Source organism: Oryctolagus cuniculus, chromosome 17 (genome assembly GCF_964237555.1).
Source record: "Oryctolagus cuniculus chromosome 17, mOryCun1.1, whole genome shotgun sequence".
NCBI classification, from domain to species: Eukaryota; Metazoa; Chordata; class Mammalia; order Lagomorpha; family Leporidae; genus Oryctolagus; species Oryctolagus cuniculus.
The window spans coordinates 35228652-35254072 of NC_091448.1; the positions used below are offsets into that span (position 1 = coordinate 35228652).

At 42.8% G+C, this 25421-nt stretch overlaps 2 protein-coding genes across 16 annotated transcripts in view; one reads left to right on the forward strand and one right to left on the reverse strand.

Annotated features, from left to right (window-relative positions):
* Positions 1-25421, forward strand: part of RPS6KB1 (ribosomal protein S6 kinase B1) — a 222813-nt gene that overhangs the window by 48647 nt on the left and 148745 nt on the right. For all 13 annotated transcript variants that reach the window (XR_011383241.1, XR_011383242.1, XM_070059928.1 and 10 more), the window contains exon 15: positions 23140-23193. Coding sequence is in view for 11 of the 13 variants with exons in the window: in XM_070059928.1 (XP_069916029.1) it covers positions 23140-23193 (54 nt within the window). In the remaining 2 variants the exon portion in view is untranslated. The remainder of the gene's footprint in view (positions 1-23139; positions 23194-25421) is intronic.
* On the reverse strand, positions 272-13264 carry RNFT1 (ring finger protein, transmembrane 1). 3 transcript variants are annotated; one of them, XM_008271194.4, is made up of 9 exons: positions 13039-13264; positions 11440-11893; positions 11169-11245; positions 9745-9845; positions 7751-7904; positions 6966-7124; positions 5733-5798; positions 1678-1779; positions 272-1042 (listed from the first exon to the last, which is right to left on the reverse strand). In XM_008271194.4, the coding sequence occupies exons 2-9, from the start codon at positions 11840-11842 to the stop codon at positions 908-910; spliced, it is 1197 nt and encodes a 398-aa protein (XP_008269416.2). In that variant the 5' UTR covers positions 11843-11893; positions 13039-13264; the 3' UTR covers positions 272-907. The 3 variants fall into 3 exon arrangements, with proteins under 3 accessions (XP_008269416.2, XP_002719299.2, XP_069917096.1); XM_002719253.5 differs by having other exon boundaries at positions 12801-13149; XM_070060995.1 differs by lacking the exon at positions 13039-13264 and adding an exon at positions 12410-12807.

Here is a 25421-nt window from a genome sequence, read left to right on the forward strand (position 1 = left end):
ATTCTGTTGCATAACCCATCTGGTGAGAGGATACGATGCTGGCTGGAATTGAACTTGAGTGGGATCTGCATCGTGTTGGAGTTGCTATTCATTTCTAATATTTTAGTGAGTTGGCCCTATTTGTCAGACTATTCAAATCACCAGGGAAGCCAGCTGTTTATAATCCTTGTGTATTATTTTAATAGTTACTTCAAGATATTCCATTGGCACTATATAAGAAGCAATATGATGAACATTAAAGCTGATGACAGGAAGCAATGAGGTCCATAAATGATTTTAAATTATTTATTATCACTGATTATTATTCATACTACAGAAAATCCAATATTAAAATATATCATCCTCAGTAAATTAATCTTAGAAAATCTGATTGTTACAGGCAAAATATAGCATTTAGAACTTTCATTTAAAATACAAATTTTGTGGAAATTTTAAGAAGTTTTAGATTGGGAATTACAAAAGTTGGTGCTGAAGAAAATTCTACTTTCAGATAATAGGTACCTTAAAATATTACAAAAAATATTTAATTTGAAAAACAATGTCAGAAAAAATATCTGAATTCCTCTAAGACCACTAATTCTAGTTTCCAATTGGTGTCTTGGTAATATGAGAAAGAAAACACATTTAAAAATAAATTTACAATTTAACACTGCAATCACCTGCCCAATGATTAGGACAGAATAAAGGTTGCATATTCATTAGACTGAATAATAATACATTTTTAAAACAGGATTTTTTCATTTAATCTTTTTGATAAATTGGACCAAACACGTTAAGTCTTATCACACAATTCTAAAACCATTTGGAAACACTTTTCTTTAACCCTGAAAAGCCATCCTAATACTTTTATCATAGTCACTGTAACCAAATGAAATTAGTATTTTGTGGCCTTAATAGTTTGCACAACTTAATATATTTGAAGGTGTGATGAAGTAGCTCCATCTTTCCACTTGTTTATATGGTCTGAAATTACTGTTCTGCACAGTGGGCAGGTTTTCTCTCTGTTAAACCATAAAGTAATGCACTCTTCACAAAATATATGCTGTAAGGGAATTAAGAGATAGGTTTTATACTTGATAAACATTTTAAATCTACCACATTATACAGAAGCATACTCTTTAGAGGGAGAACACTCATCCCCTCATTCTACAATGAGAAAACGGAGAAAGAAATGACACATTTAAGAAGACAGTGAGTGGTATTATTGGTAGAACAACCAGTGTTCTGACTGTACTAAATCCACTTATTCATTTTTAACAAAATATAAGCTCCCTTTGTGATAGCTTTCATATTTTAAGTATGATGACTTAACAGCTTAATAAAGTCTGAATTACTAGTGATTGGCATAAAGTATAGGGAAGTATGTTATACATTCTAGTAACAAATGTTGGTACTAGTATCCAATTATAAAAATAGGTTGTTTTCTGATCAGTTGAGTATCCAATCTGCCAGTGGATTTTTTTTTTCCTTTTACATATTCCTCTGCGTAAGAATCATCAGAACATAAGAGAAAGATTTAGCCAATCTACCAAACTCCCAGTCATGAGTATATTACTAATATGTACCCAGAATGCTCTTTAACTAACTATGGTAGGTTTTTCTGCCACATAACAAATACAAATGTGACTTTTTCAATTGTGAGAGAAGTAGTGTGTTGAGTATGTTTTAAAAAATTACCTGACAGATGAGAAGAATTGGTTTCTGAAATTCAGCTTGACATATTGAACAGATATCATCCGCATCTGAACACTGTCTCTTGCTGGCAGCCACTCCATAACTCTGTGAAGATAATAAGATTCTGTTCATCTGCCAATTTCTTTACTATTCCTGGAATACACAGGCAATGCTGAACTTTTCCAATATCCATGAAATCAGGTTTTTGAAAACTTTCCCTAAGGTTACATTTCAAAGCTGAACCACATATGCAAAAACTACATCTTGACTGCATAAAATAATACATAACAGGATCTTGGTAGATTGTTAGATCCACTGGATTCCAAATGATGACAGTGCTTCAAATTCAATACAGCTTGCCTAAGAGACTCAGCAATGTGCAATATAACTAAATATTATCAAATCTACATTCACATATAACATGACCCAAGACTGCCAAATTGAGCCCAGTCATCTACCTTTGGCAGTGGTTCACAACATTTGCTGAATGTAATGCATGTGGAGAAACTGCCTTGAAAATAAATTTTTTGGTGTAGGTGTTTGGTGCAGCAGCTAAGTTTTAGGACACTCACATCCCAAATCTAAATGCCTGACTCAAGTCTCAGCTCCTCTGCTTCCAATCCAACTTCCTGCTAATGTACACACTGGGAACCAGTAGAATGATGGCTCAAGTGTTTGGGTTCCTGCCACCCACATGAGAAACCCAGTTTGAATTCTGGGTTCCTGACTAGCTTGGCCCAGGCTTGGCTGTTCTGGGCAGTGCTGATCCGAACCCAGGAGCCAGGAGCTTCTCGTCTCCCACATGGGTGCAGGGGCCCAAGGACTTGGGCCAACTTATGTTTTCCCAGGCCATGGCAGAGAGCTGGATTTTGAAGTGGAGCAGCTGGGTCTCCAACTGGCGCCCATATGGGATGGCGGTGCTTCAGGCCAAGGCGTTAACCCACTGCACCACAGTGCCACCCCTCTCCCGCAAAGGTTTCTGATCTTAAGACCTTAACTTCCTTACCAAATTCAGTGGACCTTATTCAGTAACTAGATGTGACAGTTAAGAACTCACAGGGAAGAGCAGCCATTTGGCACAGCAATTAACACTGCTTGAGGGCCGGCGCCGCGGCTCACTAGGCTAATCCTCCGGCTTGCGGCAACGGCACACCAGGTTCTAGTCCCAGTCGGGGCGCCGGATTCTGTCCTGGTAGCCCCTCTTCCAGGTCAGCTCTCTGCTGTGGCCAGGGAGTGCAGTGGAGGATAGCTCAAGTCCTTGGGCCCTGCACCCCATGGGAGACCAGGAGAAGTACCTGGCTCCTGCCATCGGATCAGTGCGGTGCGCCGTCTGCGGCGGCCATTGGAGGGTGAACCAACAGCAAAGGAAGACCTTTCTGTCTCTCACTGTCCACTCTGTCAAAAAAAAAAAAAAAAAAAAAAAACTGCTTGGGACACTGCTCTGGACACTGATGTTCTGTGTCAGAGTGCCTAAGTTCAAGTCCAATTTCCTCCTCCTTTTCCAGTTTCCTGCTAATGCACACCCTCCGGACGCAGCAGGTGATGGCACAGGTAGTTAGATTCCTGCCACCTGTATAGGATACCTAGACTGAATTCCTGGTTCTTATATTCAGGTTGACCCACCTCTTAATCTACATCCCATGTCAGAGTGCCTGGACACTCCTGGGCTTCTATTTCTAAGATTATTTATTTGAAAGGCAGGATAGGATAAAGGTTGCATATTCATTAGACAATATATTTATGTAAATATTATATATGTAAATATACATATTTATATAGACTGAACAATATATATTTTAAAATACTGGATTCTTTAATCTTTTTTTTTTTTTTTTTTTTTTTTGACAGGCAGAGTGGACAGTGAGAGAGAGAGACAGAGAGAAAGGTCTTCCTTTGCCGTTGGTTCACCCTCCAATGGCCGCCGCGGCCGGCGCACTGCGGCCGGCGCACCGCGCTGATCCGATGGCAGGAGCCAGGAGCCAGGTGCTTTTCCTGGTCTCCCATGGGGTGCAGGGCCCAAGCACCTGGGCCATCCTCCACTGCACTCCCTGGCCACAGCAGAGAGCTGGCCTGGAAGAGGGGCAACCGGGACAGAATCCGGCGCCCCGACCGGGACTAGAACCTGGTGTGCCGGTGCCGCTAGGCGGAGGATTAGCCTAGTGAGCCGCGGCGCCGGCGGATTCTTTAATCTTTTGATAAATTGGACTTGTCTTACACTATTCTAAAACCATTTGGAAACATTTTTCTTGTAACCCTGAAAAGCTGTTTTTTGTTTGTTTGTTTGTTTGGTTTTTTTGTTGTTGTTTTTTTTACAGGCAGAGTGGACAGTGAGAGAGAGAGAGAGAAAGGTCTTCCTTTTGCCGTTGGTTCACCCTCCAATGGCCGCCGCGGCCGGCGCAATGTGGCCGGCGCACCGCGCTGATATGAAGGCAGGAGCCAAGTGCTTCTCCTGGTCTCCCATGGGGTGCAGGACCCAAGCACTTGGGCCATCCTCCACTGCACTCCCGGGCCATAGCAGAGAGCTGGCCTGGAAGAGGGGCAACCGGGACAGAATCCGGCGCCCCAACCGGGACTAGAACCTGGTGTGCCGGTGCCGCTAGGCGGAGGATTAGCCTATTGAGCCTCGGCGCCAGCCCTGAAAAGCCATTCTAATACCTTTATCATAGTTACTGTAACCAAATGAAATTAGTGTTTTGTGGAAGACAGATATCTTCCATCTGGTTGACTCCCCAGATGGTTGCAGCAGAGAGGGCTGGGCCAAGCCAAAGCCAGGACCCTTGAATTGTATCTGGGTCTCCTATGTGGGTGGTAGAGGCTCTAGTACCCGGGCCATGGACCGCTTTCTGCTGTCTTCTGTAGTGCATCAATAGGAGCTGGATCAGAAATGGAGCAGCCAGTACTCAAACTAGTGCTCATACAGGATGTCAGCACAGCACATGGCAGCCTAACCTGCTATACCACATTGCTGTCCCCAAACCCCCACTTCTGATCCAAAAGCAGTGATGGCTCAAGTACTTGAGTCCCTGTCACCCATGTGGAATACCCAGATGGAATTCTGGGCTCCCGCCTTGGCCCAATCCTGGGTATTGAAAGCTCTTGGGGAGTAAACCAGTGGATGAAAGATTCATTCTCTCTCTGCCTTCTAAATAAAACTTAGAAAAGATCAGCTTTCTGTAGAAATGGGGGAAAGATAAGAAATCTAAGAACATCCAAGGGCAGTCATGGTACAGGTAAATCATAACTTGTCTCAACATATCTGAAGTCATAATCTATACTTGTACTGAATGTCTAGGGCTAACAAAATGAAACTGAAAATTACAACATAAACATTTTTTATGAGACTGTGATATTAAAGATCTCATAATTAAGTCTGAACAGTGTTAGATGATCTTGTTACCAATTTCCATTCAGTGCAGTGTCACTTAGCAAAGTACACCGCAGATAGTTAGGCTGACAAGCTTTAAAACATCACTGTTTGTACCAGGAACCTTTGAGGTACTTTTAAACAGTAAATTATCTTCTATATGATACTCTTTCTCTGTAACTTGTAACATCAATATACTCACGTAACAAAGCTTTTAATTAACACTGGAGTCTCAATTATTTAGTCCCATGCTGTGAACTTACTTGTGCACAACAGAATTCAGTAGTGGGAAAATATCCTCCAGTAAGAAAACTGCAATGGCTACAATGAACTTTGTTCATATGCACAATAAATACAGGGGAAGCATTTCCATAAAATGCTGGATAAGGGGTTCATGGAGATGGATGAACCCACCATTTGCGGTTTTAAAAAGAAAGGATCAAAAGTTCATGACAAGATTTTTTAAGATTATAAACCTTTAATAAAACTGTCAATTGACTGAAAGGGGTAAGAAACCTATTCAAATACTTAATCCTGGTAACAATTAACAGGCAATACCAATGTGCAATTCAAAAAACTCATCACTGAAATAAAACTCCTGGAATATAATCTCAAAATATCATCTTATGAAATGAACTACTAACTGAAAATCTTACATAAGTGTTTCTACCTTAACTGATTAAAAAGTACTTACTGGTCGTGTAAAAAATATTCTCAAAACCTGTCTGAAAGTTCTCATATGTCCAAAAAAGTCCAAAAGCTGAAAAAGTAAATAAATGAGAATTAATCCAGAGAGTCTATCCACTAAACCCAAAGATCACAACTGAAATCCGTAACATCAAATTTTCTTATTGATTCAATGCTTATTATCACAGGTAATCATTTCACTCTGAACATTTCTAAAATCAAATGACTAAAATATTTTAACCAATTTGTAGATTTGAGCCAACTCTTATTGAAAGGGGAGTATATACCTAGTGTTATAATCTGATCAACACAAATAAGCTTAACTATGTCAAAGACAAAGTAACTATTTCGTTCATGTGTTTTTTTTTTGTTGTTGTTGTTGTTAAGATTTATTTATTTGAAGCCGGCGCCGTGGCTCAATAGGCTAATCCTCCACCTTGCGGCGCCGGCACACCAGGTTCTAGTCCCGGTCGGGGCGCCGGATTCTGTCCCGGTTGCCCCTCTTCCAGGCCAGCTCTCTGCTATGGCCAGGGAGTGCAGTGGAGGATGGCCCAGGTGCTTGGGCCCTGCACCCCATGGGAGACCAGGAAAAGCACCTGGATCCTGGCTCCTGCCATCGGATCAGCGCGGTGCGCCGGCTGCAGCGGCGGCCATTGGAGGGTGAACCAACGGCAAAGGAAGACCTTTCTCTCTCTGTCTCTCTCTCTCACTGTCCACTCTGCCTGTCAAAAAAAAAAAAAAAAAAAAAAAAAAAAAAAAGATTTATTTATTTGAGAGCAGAGTTACAGAGAGAGAGGAAAGAGAGGTTCACTCCCCAAATGGCCACAATGACAAGGGCTGGGCCGGTCCAATGCCAGGAGCTTATTCCGGGTCTCCCATGTGGCTGTCCTCTACTGCTTTCTCAGGTGTGATATGGGGAGCTGGATAGGAATTGAAGCAGCCAGGGCTCAAACTGGCACCTGTACAGGATGTTAGCATGACAGTCTGTGTCTTAACCCACTGTGCCACAGTGCCGGCTCCCACATATTCTGTTGAACATTTCGATTTTGAAATTCCATGAATGATAATTAAGTTGAGGGACTCAGGCATAAAGACTAAAAGGGCAGATACTCCCACTCCACCCCAATAAAAACAGAAACTAGTGTATAAAGCAGTTAAGGAGAGTAGTCGTAATACTATATAAAACCAGCAATAATCATATAAATCATTATGCAATGACAACATTTATAATGTTACGTACTTTTAGAATGAGGTAGAATAAAGCCAGCAGTATCCCAAGACTCCATCTAGTTACATTACCAAACTCCCCATAGCTTACAAGGTAACGAAACCAAACTGGTATGGGAACAAAAGTTCGATAATACTGACATAATTCTTCTAAAAGCATGTACCAGTAACCCTAAAAAAGGAAAGAAAAAGAAGACAAATAAGTAGAGCTACCCAAGCCACTTAAACAGATAACATAAATACTTAATATTGGACAGAGAACATCATAAATAAATGATGCAGTATTATAAAATAACTCTAAAGCCTTCATAACAATTACAATTACGATGACAACCTGATCCTGACTCACATGCTAGAGACACCATGTGGTCAGCTTTCAAAGCATTTCTAAAGAATGACTAGTGAAATGTTTTATGTAAACAAGTAAAACTTGCATTTTTTTTACTAATTATATAAATTTAAATATAAAAGTTCTATTGAGTATACAAAGCCACTGTAACTGCATCTGGTGGATTATGGATAAAGTCCAGGAGGAAAAGAGAAGTACAGATCTAAATAAGATTTTCCTATGTGATGTGGGGATTGATTTTTTTCAATTATTCTGAAGCAAATTTAATTCTGATTTTATCTGAGTGAGCAGGTTAATATTGAGATTCAAGCCCTTGAGCAAACGTTTATCTGAGGTAACAGATAATTAAAATTATGTTAGCTAGCAAACAGAAAAATTACAAAAGTCATTAAATGAAGACTATCACTAATCTGCTAACATCATTCCTATAAAGCATGACCATTTCTTACCTTGGATTTAAAAGGCATGATGAAGGAAGGCACCAGTAAAATAAGGCATTTAAAGCCCATGAAGAGAAATTTCAGAATGAAGTCTGTAATTCCAACAATCCAAAGTACTTCCCAGAAGCTCAAATTGTCCAAAGTAGGATTTAAAAAAATTAAGCTACCAAGAGAAAAACATCAAAATTCACCTGAGCAATACACAAAGGTAAAGTATTGATAAGGGTTTTAATTCACTACAAATATTTTACTTCAACTTGATAGGTAAAAAATCTGAGTTTGGCAAGATTCTGATTTTAAAGAGACTTTTCAAATGATTGAATTTCAAATCTTTGCCTCAGAATAAGTCTTCCTAGCTTGTCGTGGCTGGTAACTTTCTAGCCTGTAAACTAGAAGACTCATTAATACTAGACCTCTGTCATTCTCTCCTCAACCAACTTCAATCAGAATTCTGTCCCTACCTTTCCACTGAAATGCTTTTGACAAGATCATCAACTCCCTCCATATTGCTCTAAAGGTGCCTTCTCTTTTTCCATGTTTTCTTTCTAGACTTCTAATACCACACTCTCCCAGCTGTTCTATGTCACTGATGGTTTCTTAAGTCTCCTTTGCTGCTGCCCCTCTAATTATGGTTATATCCTGGAGTGGGCCTTCTTTTCCACCTATATTTGTTTCCCTGGTTAAGTTTTGCCCAGTCCTGTGATTTTTAAATATCAGCCATATGCTTTTAAAACATGTGTATATCCCTAATGTACTCTGAGCTCATGACATATCTAGAGCCACTTTAATAATTCTTGGCTGCTCAAATGTAACATTCAAAACAAAATTGACTTTCCCCTTTAAACCAGTTCCTTCCCTAATCTTTTCAAGCCCAATAAAATGGCACCATCATCCAGTTACTCAAGACTAAAAGGCCAAAGGTCATTCCTGCTGCTTCTCATCCCCTACACAGTTCAATCTCTGAATGTACTGACAACCTCCAGTGTGTACCTATCCCAGATTTTTTTTTTTTTTTTTTTTTTTTGACAGAGTGGACAGTGAGAGAGAGAGAGAGAAAGGTCTTCCTTTTTGCCGTTGGTTCACCCTCCAATGGCCGCCACGCTGCGGCCAGTGCACCGCGCTGATTCGATGGCAGGAGCCAGGTACTTATCCTGGTCTCCCATGGGGTGCAGGGCCCAAGCACTTGGGCCATCCTCCACTGCACTCCCTGGCCACAGCAGAGAGCTGGCCTGGAAGAGGGGCAACCGGGACAGAATCTGGTGCCCCGATCGGGACTAGAACCCGGTGTGCCATCACCGCAAGGCAGAGGAGTAGCCTAGTGAGCCGCGGCGCCGGTCCCTACCCCAGATTTCTTTAAATCTCCCAATTCTACTGAAAATAGGACTTGTAATTCTCTACTTAAAAATTCAGGACACTCCAACCTGACATGAAAACTAACAGATTACTGTCTTTATTTATTCTTTTTTATTTTGAATTTTATTTAAGGTATACAAGTTTATGTATTTTATATATACAGATTCAGGAGCACAGTGATACTTCCCACCTGCGCTCCCTCTCCTATTCCCACTCTTACTTTTTACAAATATCTATTTTCAGTTAACTTTATACTCATAAAATTACATAAGATACACACTAAGTAAAGAGTTCAACAAATAGTATATAGTATTAAGAAAAAAAAATTCCCTCAACAGTAGAGACAAGTGCTGTTAATGATTGAATCTCAAAATATTACTGTCTTTTAGTGAGTCTTTTTTTAAAACAAATATGAAGAGTAACAACCAAATGGTACTTAATAATGTTCATTAAAAAAGTAAGGTATCAAAAAGTAAGTATTAAGCACCTGCTATGTGCCAAGGCACTGGGGATTCAAATGTGAATAACTCACTAAAAATTCAATCATGACAGTAGACAGGTAAAAACTGAGCTACGGTATAGTATGTAACTGCAAGTAAGATGCATGCAGTGTTATGGAATAAAAAGTGTGTGTTTGAACTGCTAATTACCTGTAATAAAGTGACTGAGAATGAAAGGTATAATATAAAAGAACAGAAGATCCTGCTAAGAATACCAGTAGCCAAGCACACTGAATCTTTGAGGACCTTTCCTGAAAAATAAACAATTTTACAAGTTGTTACTTTGAATAATATCAGAGTCTTAAATGTCATATTTTTTACTTTAATGGCTGATTCATTAACTCAGATTATTTTCTAGATTCTAAATAAAAATAGAGTATCTGTTAAATTGCACATCATCATAGTCATACTGTTTTATCTGTCTTTAGTGACCAGTTATATTAAAAACAAAAGTTTACAGACACAGGTTTCTTCACTGCATGAGTAACACTACCTATGTTTCAAAGAAGTTAAAATCTGTAAGCTGACATAAAGGACTCACCCAGAACAAACTCTGCCTCTAGCTTCCTGTTTTGTTCCCATAAAACAGAATTTCAAAAATGCTGTTATATTAACCTGGGCTTATAATTCTGAAATGTTCAGATTATTCAACAGGTATTTTGTTTTTAATCTCCCTTTTAATTAAAGTAAAATTAGAAGTTTTACAGGTTTGAGCATCATAATCCAAAACCTGAAATGCTCCAAAATTCACTTTTTGAGCACTGCAATGACACAAGTGGAGAGTGCATATCTGATCGTGTGTGATGGGTCTCAGTCAAAATGCAGGTACCATAAAAATATTATATATTTTTTAATTATTTCAGGCTGTATGTAGGTTACATGAAACAAATTTCATGTTTAGACTTGGGTGTCATCCCCAAGGTATTCATTATGTATATGCAAGTAGGAAAAAATTTAAAAGCTGAAACATTTCTGGTCCCGAAAGTTTCAGATAAGGGACAATCAACCTGAAGTAGTTTTAAATGATTAATTTGAATTTTCCATTTTCAAGTCAGAATGCATGATCTTTATGTAGACACAGCCCTTATAAGTCGCTAGAGGTGGAATTCTATCCTCTCCCAGTTTTTCCCACTGATTTTTATGACTGGCACTCCTATAATTTATGTCATGGAAAAATCCTTTAGTTTTCTTTAATAAATAGTTTGATAACCATTTGTTCAATGATATATTTTAAATCTTATACAGTGCAACAATTAAGAATTTTTAATAATGACTTAGTATGTTCAGATTAACTCAAACACCATGAATGCACTTGCCAAACCAGGTCAAAAAGTTTGTTCTAAACTCTTTAATCTTTCTATCTGCTTTATCAGTAATCAAACATACAAAGAAAATAAGGTGAAGCAACTCAGCATTATAACAGGTAATGAATAGGTATATTTTAGATGACAAATTTTAATATAACATGGATTTTGAGACATCCTACTTCTTACATAAGTTATTTCCTATTTGTGTCAAAATTATTTCTCTAATTCTATAGAAAGAAAGTTAATTTAGTTGCTTGTTATACTTACTCTTAGAAAAACCTGATTTACAATGCTTTTGTTTGCATACATAAAAGTTGTTAGCAGCCCAATTCCAAGAGAAATCCCTGTTACAAAATAAGCTCCAGTTAATTGAAAGGAAAAAATATATCTGTAAGCTAGCAGTGACATGAATTAAAAGAAAACATACACGATTTTAAAAACAGAAAATAAGTAACTGAAATGCACAGGTTAAAGCAGATTGCCAATAAATAAAATTAACTGAAATTCACCATTAAAAAAGTATTTTATTATGCCCTACCTGTTATATGCTGCATAACAAGTTTTATACCCAGAATCAAAATATACGGAAGACTTTTTTGCAACCACTTGAAGAGATAGCGGAATTCTGAGAAGGAGCTACTTCCCTGTTCTCCAGATTCCATGGCAGGATCCTCAGGCTGTCTTGCTTCACTGTGTGAGTGACTCCGGAAGCGACCATGTACACAGCCATGGGTACAGCTATGGGTACCTGATCTTGCGTTTCTGGAGCTTGGATTTCCAGCACATTCTTTAGGTATGGAGTTCATCTGGATATGAACATCTCCAGAATGAAGACAAGAACCTTCGCCTGTCAATCTTGTATGGATGCACTGGGAGGCTGAGGCATCCTCACCACCTGCAGTTCCTAGCGGACTGTGCAGTTGGTTATAATTGGCTTGCATGACCACTGAATGGTCTGTGATCCAGATTTCTTTGCTTCAGAGCTCTGGCTCCTGAAAAAGAGCAGAGCATAGTCCAAGTGAGCAGTGAAATAAAGGCCGTGTATCGCTCGGTAGGCAGCCTTTATTCACTACAGGAGCGGCCGATAATCACTGCAGATGAATTTTCGGGTAATCTTCCACCATTACTAGATTGTTCCCTGCTGCCCTACGCAAATGAGCTTTGAGGGAATATTTGCCACCCAAAGAAAGTTGAGCTTCAGATGCGACCACTTTCCTCATGAGAAGGCATCCGCACCATCGCTGAGGTGTGGGTGCCCAGTAGTGCCCAGTGAACACTACTACCATACACTTACTCTGTCCAGTTTGACCACTGATGAAGATTCAACACCAGAATTTACACAAGGAAGAATGAGTCTGTTTCAGTGGTAGGCAGAAAAATTTTAATATCCAGTATCATAAATTAATAACATGTCACTTAGGTGACCTACAAATGCCGTTCCACGCTGAAACAGCGTTCTCAAAGCCAGTGAAGTTTCCAATCATTGATGACGGCACCAAGTGTATTACCTAAGTAACTTTAAAAAAGGGAAACCTTGGGGGTCGCCGTGTAGTCGCGCCCCGCCGCTGTCCCACGCCCGCTCTGCCTACGTCTGCGCAGCGCTACAGTGCCCGTGTGCGGCCGAGGCCCCGACGCCAGGGGGGTGTCGTTTCCTCAAACCTCCGCACGGCGACACCGCACACGACAGTTTCAGTCTCTCCCCACAAACAAAAACTCGGCCCTCTCCTGCCCTCCACGCACAGCCCAGAAAGCAGACGAAAAAGGGGAGGAAGTAAAATTAAAACTTCCCAGAGTCCCCGAGGGCAGAGCTCCCACCCACGTCCGGGCCTCTGGCGCCGCGGTGGCTGTCCCCGGCGACCCCCGCCGCTGCCTCCGCCGCCCGCCTCCCCCGGGCCTGACCTTTCATGACCAGGAGCGGCCGCAGGCCTCTATGGCGACAGCGGCACACAGCGCCTCGCGCCGCTGGGCGAAAGCCATCAGCTTCGAACTCCACGGCCGGCAGCTGCGGGGCGGCCTCGAGGCGGCGCGCGCGCGCTCCCCGGACGTCCGCGAGCCCGCCCCGCCCCCGCGCCGCGCCGCGCACAGGGAAGGGCCCGCGCCCGCGGGGACTGTTGGCGGCGGAGCGGAAGGGCCGCACTTCAGACGCTACGCTCTGAGCCGCCGTCAGTAGGGTGTGTGAGCGTGTCTGTGTGTCATCCGCCCCGTAGCGCCGAGGCGCGGCCCGTTTGCAGGTTAAATTGTGGACAGCGGAGCCCGCCCCCCGGAGGCGGGGCCTGAGGCCTGGCCAGCCCCAGCCCCGAGGCGTCCTGAGGGCCCCCGCGGAGCTAGAGCCACGCAGGCCGGAGTTGGCGCGTCCCCGGAAGGGCGGAGCTCGCAGCCGCCTGGGGTTTTGTTCCCTTCGCGAGGGTGCGCAGTGGGGACGAGGCGCGGCCGAAACCCGAGGTCGAGAAGGCGACCGGGTGCCCAGGGCTGGCTGCGAAGTTAGGTGCGGGAAATGCCCGTCGTGCGCGTGGCGGCTTCGGGGGCGGGGGGCGGGGGTGAGTCGTCGGATTTCGGAGGAATTCTATTCGACTCAAACTGTTGTGAAAGGGTTTTGAAGAAAAAGTTAAAGGAAAAAAGCGCTGCATCATTTGACCCGCGCCCTACCCCGTATCTTCGTTGATACTCAGTGCGTTCCGTGCGTGTCCCGCGCAGGCACGCGGAGCCCTGGGCCCCGCCGGCGCTGCCGGCGGGGGCTGTGTGGCCTCGGCGCCGGGGGTCGAGCTGAATCCCCCGCTTCCCTTCAGGTCCCCCCCCCCCCCCCCGAGAGCCTGTTCTGAAGTCACACCACCTCATCCTTACCCTGGGAGAGAATTAGGAGATCATATTTTTAATCCAAAACCAGTATTCGATTTGCTTCTCACCGGTGAAGATCCTGACTGGTGGTGGTGGGGATTAATTTGAGCTTAACTGAGGCTTCGTGACAAATGAATTAATTTTCTGGGTCAGTAAGACAGAACCTGGCTCTGGACTGTAGTGGGTTTTCCAAGGAGGCTTTACCATTCCAGCTACACTGTGGGGCTCGTGTTTTAAACTTAAAAATGTGTGAGTGTTTAGGAAACAGCGCAAAAAGACTCGGTCTCACATCATCCAGCTGACAGCCGCAGTGGAGCGCCAGTATGTTCTCATTACGTTGATAGTTTTGGTTTGTTCGGTACATTTGCAACTTTAATATACCTGATGTAACGTCTGAATTCTCTTTCTAATGCATGTGTAACACTGAAAGTGCACCAGTGCATATTAAAAGTTTATTAGTGCATTTGGAACTGCATTTCACTCAACAACTTGACTAAAAAGTAACGTTTGATGAAATTAATTTTAATTAATTCAAGAGGAATTTGCTCCATACTGAATGTCAAGGACTGCACTAGATGTTGGAGAGACACACAAAAAGGCTTAGTCCCCACACACAAGGAAGTGTGTAGTTAGGTCTGCAACAAATAATTATAGAATGATATTGGAGTTAACACTGTAATTGAAGGTGGTATGAGATGAAATGGAAGCAAGGAGTGGGAGTGTTTAACTTTGTTAAACAAGAAACACTTCATTAATTTTGTGGCATTTGAAATGAATCCAGAAGAGTAAAATGAAATTTGCCAGCACACGAATACTAACAGAACATTTAGATCCGGACAACATAGGGAAGCTGTGGTATTGAACTACCATGGCCTCTTGAAGACTTCATTTTATGTGTCTGGAGGAGTAGGGTGCATACAGAGGATTAGTAAGAGGGAAGACAGCTACGTAGGGGCTCGAAAATGAAAGATTTTGGACCTCACTTGGAGGTTTATTTTATAATTTATTCTTGTGGCCAAAGGACAGCTGTTGGGTTTTCAGTTGCAGAGTTACGTGACTGGATTCCTATTTTTCATAATATTCACATGCTAACGGGTTATAGCAATACAAACTCAACTGGGAGACTGTTGTTAAGTAGTTCAGATATGAGATAAGAAGGTCTTGAGCTTGTTGGTGAAGTGAGACTCCAGAGAAAGGAGACTGGAGAGGATTAAGTGTAATATGTGGCTGCAGTCCTGCCTCCCTCCCCACCACCCACATCAATGTCCCCACCCACCTGTATCCATACTCTTTAAGTACTGCCTGCCCAGACTAGTTTACAGGACTTGCTTCCGCCATTGTGATAACAGCAGTTGTAATGTTAGTAGAGGCTTAACAAATTCTTGCACATTGGGGTTTACATTCTTTGTTCTGACAACCTTTCTACCGCTATGTGATGAAATCAAGGCTGGCCTTGAAGGTGAGGAACCTCATAGAGGTTCCGCCTGCCCCAGGCACTTCAGCCTTCTCAGCTGGGGCCCCAAACATGAAGAGGCTCTCTGGGACCACCCAGATCCAACAGATGGTTCAGACCAAAGGACTCAGCCTGTGAACATAGAGAACTGCAAGAAATATTTTTTAAAAAATCTGTTAAACCACTAGATTTTGATGTAGTTTGTTGCATAGCAAAAAAAATCTGATACCCTATGTGACCAGTTAGATGTGGGGTGGGTTAGACAGAAAGCTCCCATCCGCTGACTCACCCTGCCAATGCTCGTGATAGCCAGACCAGGCCAAAGTCAGGAGCTGGGAGCCCAAGCCGCTTGAGCTGTCACTGCCTGCTGCCTCCTAGGTTCCCATTACCCAGAAGCTGGGATTGGGAGTGGGGTTGAGACTCAAATCTAGGCATTCCGGTGTAGGATGTGGGCTTCCCCAGTGGTGCTTGCCCCTTGTAATGGTCGTTTTAATGTTCCTGAGCAGTTCCATCATCTGTGTCCATCTTTGCATTGGCATCAGTTGATTGGCTTTTTGTTTTAGTCTCTTTTTTTCCTGACTCTTAAATAATGCAAATTTGTATTCCAAACATCCTGAATGTTAACTTTTGTGAATCTCTGGTCCTGTTCAATGTCCATAGGGTGTTGAATTGTGTTGTTGCTTTCAGCAGTCTGTCATCCTGGTTGTGTTGTGACTTCAAGGTCAGTCTTGCTTCCTGGCTTGCTCACCATGGGTCCCAAGTTCAGGGCAGTTTTTAAAGCCTGTGCTATGCTGTTTTGGGGCTGCTCTACCTCTGTGTTCCTCAGGGTTAGTCTTGGACTCATGCTGTGCTTTATGGCAGTCTGAAGGCCTGTGCTCTGCTTTTTTGGGGGTGTTCTGTGGGTATGTACCTTAAGAATGAGCTCCTGACGGACGCATGTTCAGATACAGAAGTCAGAGGTCTCCTCTTGGATTCTCCTCAGTTTCCTGCCTGTGTCCTAGAACTGGTCAGATGGGGTTTCCCTAGGAGTTGTAGTTGCCAAAGCACGGCCTTGGAGAAAACAGTGGCCATTTCTGCCTTTCAACTGTTGGACCCCAGGGACACATGTGTTTAGTTTCTGGTCTACACAGACAAGGCTTCTCTGGGAGTTGTGGCTGCCCATGTTGCTGCCAGCACCTTGTCCCTGGGGGCCCACCCTCAGGAGACCATACTCCCATGCACACAAGGGAGATTGCCTCTGACGCGGCCCCTTTTCCAAGTTGGACTCTGCTTTTGTTTCCTTGTCAGTGTTCAAGTATTTAATCTGGAGTGTTTATTCAGCAATACAGATAAGCCTTGTCTTGGCTTCTCTGTCTTGGTTGGCCTTAGAATCTTGAAATACTTATTTCTTTGATTAGTCACTTAATGTCTGTGTCTTCCACCGTGTTGAATGTCCACAGAGACCATTTTGGTTTTGTTTATTACTACACCCCACTGCTAATACAGTTCTTAGCATACACTAAGTAGCCAATAAATATTTATTGAGTAAATGAGTGAATGGGTGCTTTTCAGACCTCATTTTGCTTGACATTTTTGTAGAATTCTATACGATTAATTCCCACCTGCTGGGCTCTGTGTTCCCTAGTTTCTATGTGATTGTATTCTACTGATTTCCCCACTTCTGTAGGCTCCCTTTACAGGCAAGTTGCTACTTTGGAAATGTACAGTTTCAGATATTACCGTGAAAAAGGTGATCCCTATGCAGTCCTACACACTGGCACACGTGCAACCTTAGAGATCAGGAGAGCCCTGGAAGAGGGCAGATGCTTGTCAGCTGCATAGTCAAAATCCTTTGCTGTCCCTCTGTTACCTATTCTTTTTTTTTTTTTTAAGATTTATTTATTTATTTGAAAGTCAGAGTTACACAGAGAGAGAGGGAGAGCCAGAGAGAGAGGTCCTCCATCCACTGGTTCACTCCTCAATTGACCACAACGGCCGTAGCTGGGCCAATCCAAAGCTAAGAGCCAGGAGCTTCCTCCGGGTCTCCCACGTGGGTGCAGTGGCCCAAGGACTTGGGCGATTTTCTGCTGCTATCCCAGGCCATAGCAGAGAGCTGGATTGGAAGAGGAGCAGCCAGGTGTCCAACCAGCGCCCATATGGGATGCCGGCACTGCATGCGATGGCTTTACCCACTTCGCCACAGCGCCAGCCCCAGCCTATTTTTCATACTCAATCCAAAGTCTGCCAGGGCCCTTACAAGTCTTTTTATCCATTTATCCAGCTCATCACTGTTTTCTTACACAAACTCTTGCTAAAGTATAATTTTCTTTTTTTTTTCTTTTCTTTCTTTCTTTCTTTCTTTCTTTCTTTCTTTCTTTCTTTCTTTCTTTCTTTCTTTCTTTCTTTTTTTTTCTCTTTTCTTTTCTTTTCTTTTCTTTTGTTTGACAGGCAGAGTTAGACAGTGAGAGAGAGAAACAGAGAGAAAGGTTTTCCTTCTGTTGGTTCACCCCCCAAATGGCCGCTATGGTTGGCACGCTTAGCTGATCCGAAGCCAGGAGCCAGTTGCTTCCTGTCCACTGCCCTCCCGTGCCACAGCAGAGAGCTGGACTAGAAGAGGAGCAACTGGGCAGAACCGGTGCCCCAACCGGGACTAGAATCCGGGGTGCCAGCACCGCAGGCGGAGGATTAGGCATGTGAACCACGGCGCCAGCCACTAAAGTATAATTTTCAAAAAGGTAAAAACATGACTTCTTTGCAAATGTAAGAGATGTGTCAATTTTTTTTTCAGTTCATTCATGAGAGAACATATAAGGTGTTAAGACTGATTAAAAGAAAACTTTAAGGAACAGAATTTATATAGTCTGTCAATGGCATGCTGAAATAAACTTGCTAATAAATGCAAATTCCTATAAAGCATGAGATATATTTAGAGGTAGGTTTTCTACCAGATGAAAAGTCTCTACTAGATTTCTATTTTTTTTAGATTTATTTTATTTACTTTGAACAGCAGAGTTACAGAGAGAGGGAGGGTCAGAGAGAGAGAATTTTCCAACCACTAGTTTACTTCACAAATGATTGCAACAGCCAGGACCTTCTTCCAAATATCCAACATGGGTGCAGAGGACCAAGCACTTGGCTGTCTTCTGCTTCTTTCCCAGGTGTGTTAGAAGGGAGCTGGATCAGAAGTGGAGAAGCCAGGACTGGGGCACATATGGGATGTTGGTACATTGGGCAGCAGCTTAACTCGCTATGCCCCAGCTCTGGTCCCCTCTGTTTGTATTTCTAAGGACAGGAATCATTTGTAGTGCTCCTTATTGAAAATAATTATTTGCATTGCTGCCAGCTGTGTTTTTTTTTGTTTTGTTTTGTTTTTGTTTTTGTTTTTTGACATGCAGAGTTAAACAGTGAGAGACAGAGAGAAAGGTCTTCCTTTTCTGTTGGTTCACCCACCAGATGGCTGCTGCAGCTGGCGTGCTGCGCCGATCCGAAGCCAAGAGCCAGGTGCTTCCTCCTGGTCTCCCATGCGGGTACAGGGCCCAAGCACTTGGGCCATCCTCTACTGCCTTCCTGGGCCACAGCAGAGAACTGGACTAGAAGAGGAGCAACTGGGACAGAACTGGCGCCCCAACTGGGACTAGAACCCGGGGTGCCGGCGCCGCAGGTGGAGGATTAGCCTAGTGAGCCGCGGCGCCAGCCTTTGCTGCCAGCTTTTAAAAACATTTTTTAACAATTATTTATTGGGGCCGGCACTGTGACATAGTGGGTAAAGCAGCTGCCTGCAGTGCCAGCATTCCATATGGGCGCCGGTTCAAGTCCTGGCTGCTTCAGTTCTGATCCAGCTCTCTGCCATGGATCCCTGCACCTACACAGGAGACCTGGAAGAAGCTCCTGGCTCCTGGATTCAGATCAGCCCAGCTCTGGGCATTGCAGCCATTTGGGGAATGAACCAGTGGATGGAAGACCTCTCTATCTCTCTGCCTCTGCCTTTCAAATAAATCTTTAAAAAATTATTTATTTGAAAGGAAGAGCTATAGAGAGGCAGAGAGAGAGAGAGAGAGAGAGAGAGAGAGATCTTCCATCCACTGATTCACTCCCCAAATGGCCTCAGTGGCCAGAGCTGGGCTGATCTGAATCCAGGAGCCAGGAGCTTCATCCAGGTCTTCCACGCGGGTGTAGAGGCCCAAAACTTGGACCACCTTCCACTGCTGTCCAGAGCATTAACAAGGAGCTAGATCAGGAGCAGAGCAGCTGAGACTCGAACCAGCGCTCTGAAGTGGGATGCTGGCATCACAGATGGCAGCTTAACTCACTGCACAAGCACTGGCCTGTTACCAGTTTGCTTCACAGGTAACCACATCCCTATGAAGTTGGGAAAGAGCCTGATCAGTAGAAAGTGAAATGAAAATGCACACCCCTGCATAGTCAGGTAATTCCTTTAGAGACATTCTGAATTCCTCTTATTTACAAGCTTTGGGTTATTTTTATTTGAACTATTTAACCCAAATCAGGAAAACCTTACTATCTCTTTTCTTTTGTACATAACTCCCTTTCCTCATAGAATGTTCCCCCCCCTATCCTCCTGCTTTGTAGTTTGTCTTTCTTTTTATGTAGTCCCAGACTTGGCTTCCTTCAACCACAAATTTTTGCTTCCTTCCTTTTTCACCTGAGTATGACACTGCTGATGCTTCAGGGCTTTATTTGCTAAACATTTTCAATAGTTTGGAGCATTTGTTTTTCATTTTGGTAGGCAATAAAATAATATTTTTATTAAAAATTAACTTTACTGTCTTGGCAGATTTATATTCCCGTTACTCTGATTTCCACGATGGTAGAAATTAATCTTTTTTAGTTTATAGAAACTGTTTCCTCAAATTCTGACATGGTAAATGTATGACACTCGTGCTACCACCCTACCTGTCCATTCCTATGGTAAATACTGACAACTGATACCACAGTCACTGTTGTTGAGCCTGGCTGGACCCCGCCTCAGATTCCTTCTCAACACAGAATTTCTGTCACCCACTGTCAGTCACCTGAAGTTTATGCAGTATGGACATATTTTAAATGAATGTTATAAGGAAATGTGTCATGGGGCTGGCACTGTGGTGTAGTGGGTAGAGCCGCTGCATGCAATGCTGGCGTCCCTTATGGGTGCCAGTTCAGGTCCAGGCTGCTCCACTTCTGATTCAGCTCCCTGCTAATGGTCTGGGAAAAGCAGCAGATGGCCCAAGTGCTTGGGCGCCTGCACCCCTGTGGGAGACCCTGATGAAGTGGCTTCAGCCTGGCCCAGGGCTGGCTGTTGTAACCAGTTGAGGAGTGAACAAACAGATGGAATACCTCTTTCTCTGTTTCTCCCTCTCTGTAACTCTGACTTTCAAAATAAGTCTTAGAAGAAATATCTCATAGAACACTTTGGTTTTGGAGTTGATGTCTTAAATAAGATCAGTCAGAAATTTTATGGGCTCAGAAATGTATATGGGAATTTAGGGAGACAATTTTTGTGTCTCTCCCAAAATAAAAATGTCTTTTGGGAATTGTTCCAAAGTAATTAGTTGTATGAGATTGATTATAATCTTACAGAATATGTTTTTTAATTGAAAAATCCATGCAAAGTATCAAGGTAGATATATTTCTTATGTGAAATTTATTTCTGTTATGTGGCTTAGTGGTTAACCTTCTGGAAATAAAAAATCAATGTATTTTTAAGACATCATTTCAAAACATTTTTACACTTAACCCTAAAGCCATGTACTTTTACTTAAAAGCATTTTTAGGGGCTGACACTGTGGCTTAGTGGGTAAAGCCTCTGCCTGTAGCACCGGCATCCCAAATGGGCAATGGTTCGAGTCCTGGCCGCTTTTTTTCTGATCCTGTTCTCTGCCTTGGCTGCCTGGGATAGCAGTACAAGATAGCCTGAGTCCTTGGACCCCTGCACCCACATGGGAGACCTGGAAGAAGCTCCAAGCTCCTGACTTTGGATCAGCTCAGCTCCGGCCGTTGGAGCCATTTGGGAAGTGAACCAGTGGTGGAATACCTTTCTCTTTCTCTCAGTCTCTGCAACTCTGCCTTTCAAATAAATAAATCTTAAAAAAAAAAAAGAAAGAAAGAAAAAGAGTGGCAGAGACCTTTAACCATCACTTGCTGCCTCCCATGCTGTGTATTGGCAGGAAGCTAGAATCAAGCAGAACTGGCACTGGAACCTAGGCATTCTGATGAGGAACATGGGTGTCCCAAGCAGCCGGTCTTAACCGCTGCACCAGACAGCTGTCTCAGTGTACTTTATTTATTAAAGATTTGTTGTTGTTGTTGTTGTTGTTGTTGTTGTTGTTTAATCTGAAAGAGAGCTTTCATCTGCTGGTTTACTCTCTAGACGGCTGCATCAGCCAGGGTGGGGCCAGCGTGAAGCCAGTAGCCAGGAGCAATGAGTGCAGAGGACCAGACATTTGGGCCATCCTACACTGCTTGCCCAGGAGCATTAGCCAAAAACTGGATGAGAAGTGGAGCATCCAGGACATGAACCAGTGCCAAAATGGGATGCCAGCATTGCGGGTGGTGACTTAAACCACTGCACCACAGTGTTGCACCCCCCCCAAGGTATACTTTAGATTGAAAAGATGCTTTGAATCTTAAAATAAGTTATTAAATTGGGGAGGGGATTGTCATAGATCAAACAGGGCTCAAAAATAGAAACCAGCCACACAATTTCTTGTAGAAGAACTTTACAGTAGGTTTACATGCTTCCTATGTCAGAAGGAGGCATTTTGTGTGTTTTTATTATTGTTATTATTTATTTGAAAGGCAGAGTTACAGAGACAGGGAGAGGCAGAGATCTTCCATCCACTGGTTCACTCCTCAGATGGCTACAACAGCTGGGGCTGGGCCAGGCTGAAGCCAGGAGCCAGGAGCTTCTTCCAGATCTCCCATGTGGGTGGGTAGGGAACCACACACTTGGGCGATCCTCCACAGCTCTAATCTAGGCAGTCCAGTATGGGAGGCAGGTGGCAGCTTGACCTGTTTCACCCCAGTGCCAGCTTCAGTACTTCGTGTTTTACCCAGGCAATGGCTGAACAGAGGTAGAAAGGATCTATTGGCTGTTAGTGTTTTCATCTGAGCTCTTGATATTCACAGAAAAAATTCTTTTTTTAAGAAAATGATTTATCTAGGGGCTGATGCTGTGATTTAGTAGGCTAAGCCTCCACCTGCAGTGCTGGCATCCCTTTTGTGGATTCGGCTCTCTGCTGATGCACCTGGGAAAGCAGCAGAGGATGGCCCAAGTACTTGGGCCCCTTCACTTGAATGGGAGATCCGAAGAAACTCCTGGCTTCTGGCTTCGGATTGGCCCAGCTCTGGCCATTACAGCCATTTGGAGAGTGAACCAGCGGATAAAAGACCTTCCTCTCTGTTTCTCCCTCTCTCTGCCTGTAACTCTGCCTCTAAAATTACAAAAGAAAAAAAGATTTATTTGGAAGGCAGAGTCACACAAAGAAAGAAGGAGAGAGAGAGCTTCTGTCCGTTGGTGACTCCCCAGATGACCACAATGACCAGGGCTGGGTCAGACTGAACCCAGGAGCTTCTTCCAGGTCTCCCCAGTGGATGCAGGGACCCAAGCACATGAAACATCTTCCACATCTTCCCCAGGCACATTAGCAGAGAGCTAGATTGGAAGCAGAGCAGCTGGGAGTTGAACCGGCACCCATTTTGAGATGCAGGTGCTGCAGGTGGCGGCTTTACCTGGTATACCACAGCGCCAGCACCAGAGTAATTATTTAAAGCATGATGCCAAAGTCCCGTGAGTTCAGCCTGGATAAATGATTCAACTTTGCTTTGTTCAGTTTTCTCATCTTAATGGGGTTGTGAAGAATTGTTATTAACATAATTGTGTGAATGCACAGTATGAAAAAACTCTTGTGGATTTCAAGTATTTTCTACAAACTTATCTTTTAATTTCTTTTTTCCATGGAATTTGTGAAGTGCCCTCATATGGACACCACCTCTCTTGGAGCATTTTGAACACTGGATCGCAGGGTAAGCACTGCACATGTTTACTATTATTATTAATCTTTAGAAACCTCACTTAATTCCATCCCTCAAATGCTTGCCAGTCTTTTCTCATCAAAGACAACTAAACTTTATTTGTTTATCATAACTACATAACATTTTTAAGGTAATCTTCACTGACAGAGTACTGTATCAAAGGATTTAGGTATACCTGCTTTTTAAAAGTTTTTATTTATCTATTTTCATTGTATTTGAAAAACAGAGAGAGGCAGAGAAAGAGACAGTTCTTCATCCATTGACTCACTCCCCAAATGCCTGCAACAGCAAGAGCTGGGTCAAGCCAAAGCCAGAAGCCCAGAATTCGGTGTGGTTTCTACATGGGTAGCAGGGGCCTAGGTTGTTGAGTCGTCATCCACTGCCTCCTGGGGTACACATCCACAGGAGACTGGGTCGGAAGCTGAGAAGCTGGGACTCAAGAATCACCTGGAACTGCAGTGTGAGGTTCAGGTGTCCCAAGTGGCATCTTAACTGCTGCCCAAGCACCTGCCCCTACATAAACGTTTTGTTTCCTTTTGTGAGTAGGTTTCCTGACCTATAGAAGGAGCTATTTGCTCAAGAAAAAAACCAAAACAACTCCCAATTTAATCAGATCCAAGAAGAATAGACTCATTTGAAGAATCTTTTTAAAAATGAGCTATTCGGGCCACATTAATGTTCATAGCGTGGTTGTAAGAGACAGCAATACCGAGGGACATGAATTTGTGAAGGTAGACTTGCTTTTTTCCCTCCTCAGTTTGATTTAAATTTAATATGCTCCCACATTGGAAAATGATTTACAACAAAAAGATGAACTGGGAGAAACAAGAAAATGGAAACAAGATGTCATTGCTTTCTACTATCCAACAGATTTACCATATGCTTTAAAAATAATGTTTGGCTATCTACAGTAAAGGAAACAAAATGTTTTTTTTTTTAAATAATCTAACGCTTTCAACTATTTTTACTACCAAACTCTCCCTCCCTTGTGAACACATTCATCTTACTGAGAGCAAAGGTTTATTTAAGCTCCATTTACATCTAAGTTGTTTTTAGCTCATTTCCTCTTTAAAAAAGCAATTGGTGAGTTTATTTCCCAGTTTAGCTGTTATAATAAAATATAAAAGGCATTTCTGTTTTGGCTCCTAGTATAGCATTATTGAAAGCTACCAAACTCCCAGCAAAATATAGGGCAGTGCTAAATTAGAAACTGCTGGTGTTTCTTCAGCAGCAGCTACTGCACTCTTGGAGTTGTTTTCCCTCTTTTGCTACCAGCACACATCTCTGTGTACCAGACAACAAATCCCTAGTGTTTCTTTTATAATGGCTTTACTATTCATCTAGCATCAAAATCATCCTTTTACAATATACAGTCCCGTGAGTTTTAGTATGTCCTCAGAGTTGTATGATCATCATCAATATAAATTTGGAATATCTTCTTTGTTCCAAAAAGAAACCCTGTACCCAAGAGAGGTCACTCCCCCAGGCACTGGCAGCCCCTCATCTACTTTGTGTCTCCATGGATTTGCCTGTTTTGGACAGTTAAATATAAATGGAACCTTAAGTGTGTGGCCTCTTTGGCTTCTTTCACTTAGCACAGTATTTTCGAGGTTTATCCATGTTGAAGCATATAGCAATACTTTATTTCTTTTTATTGCAAAATAATGCTCCATTATATGATTATACCACATGTTGTTGGTTCTTTCCCCAGATTCAGATTGTTTCTCACTTGTTAGTTATTATGAACAGTGCTACCATAAGCATTCATGTGCAAGGTTTTGCACGGATGTATGTCTTCATTTTCTCGAGTACCTAGGAGTGGAATTGCTGGGTCATATGATGACTCTGGGTTTAACCTTCTGAGACGCACCAGTGTGATTTCCAGAGCAGGTTCATGTTCCCCTGCAGTGGATGAGGGTTCCAGTTCTTCCGCACTCTCACTGATGCTTGTTTCTGTCTTTGATGACACTGAGCATCTTTTCATGTGCTTTTTTCCATTTGTATGTCTTCTTTGTGGAATTTTTTTAAAAAAAAGATTTATTCATTCATTTATTTGTTTTTATTTGAAAGGCAGAGTTACAGAGAGGCAGAGGTACAGAGAGAGAGAGAGAGAGGTCTTCTATCTGCTGGTTCACTCCCCAAATACCTGTAACAGCCAGAGCTGGGCGATCAGAAGCCAGGAGCCAGGAGCCTTTTCCAAGTCTCCCATGAGGGTGAAG

Excerpts from the sequence above, each read along its gene's own strand:
- RNFT1 (XM_008271194.4), bottom strand. The coding sequence starts at position 11,842 with ATGCAAGCCAATTATAACCAACTGCACAGTCCGCTAGGAACTGCAGGT. Across the intron at positions 7,905-9,744 it reads TCTCAGTCACTTTATTACAG|CTTAATTTTTTTAAATCCTA; the intron begins GTAATTAGCAGT and ends TTCTCTTGGTAG. Across the intron at positions 1,043-1,677 it reads CAATTCTTCTCATCTGTCAG|CATATATTTTGTGAAGAGTG; the intron begins GTAATTTTTTAA and ends ATTCCCTTACAG.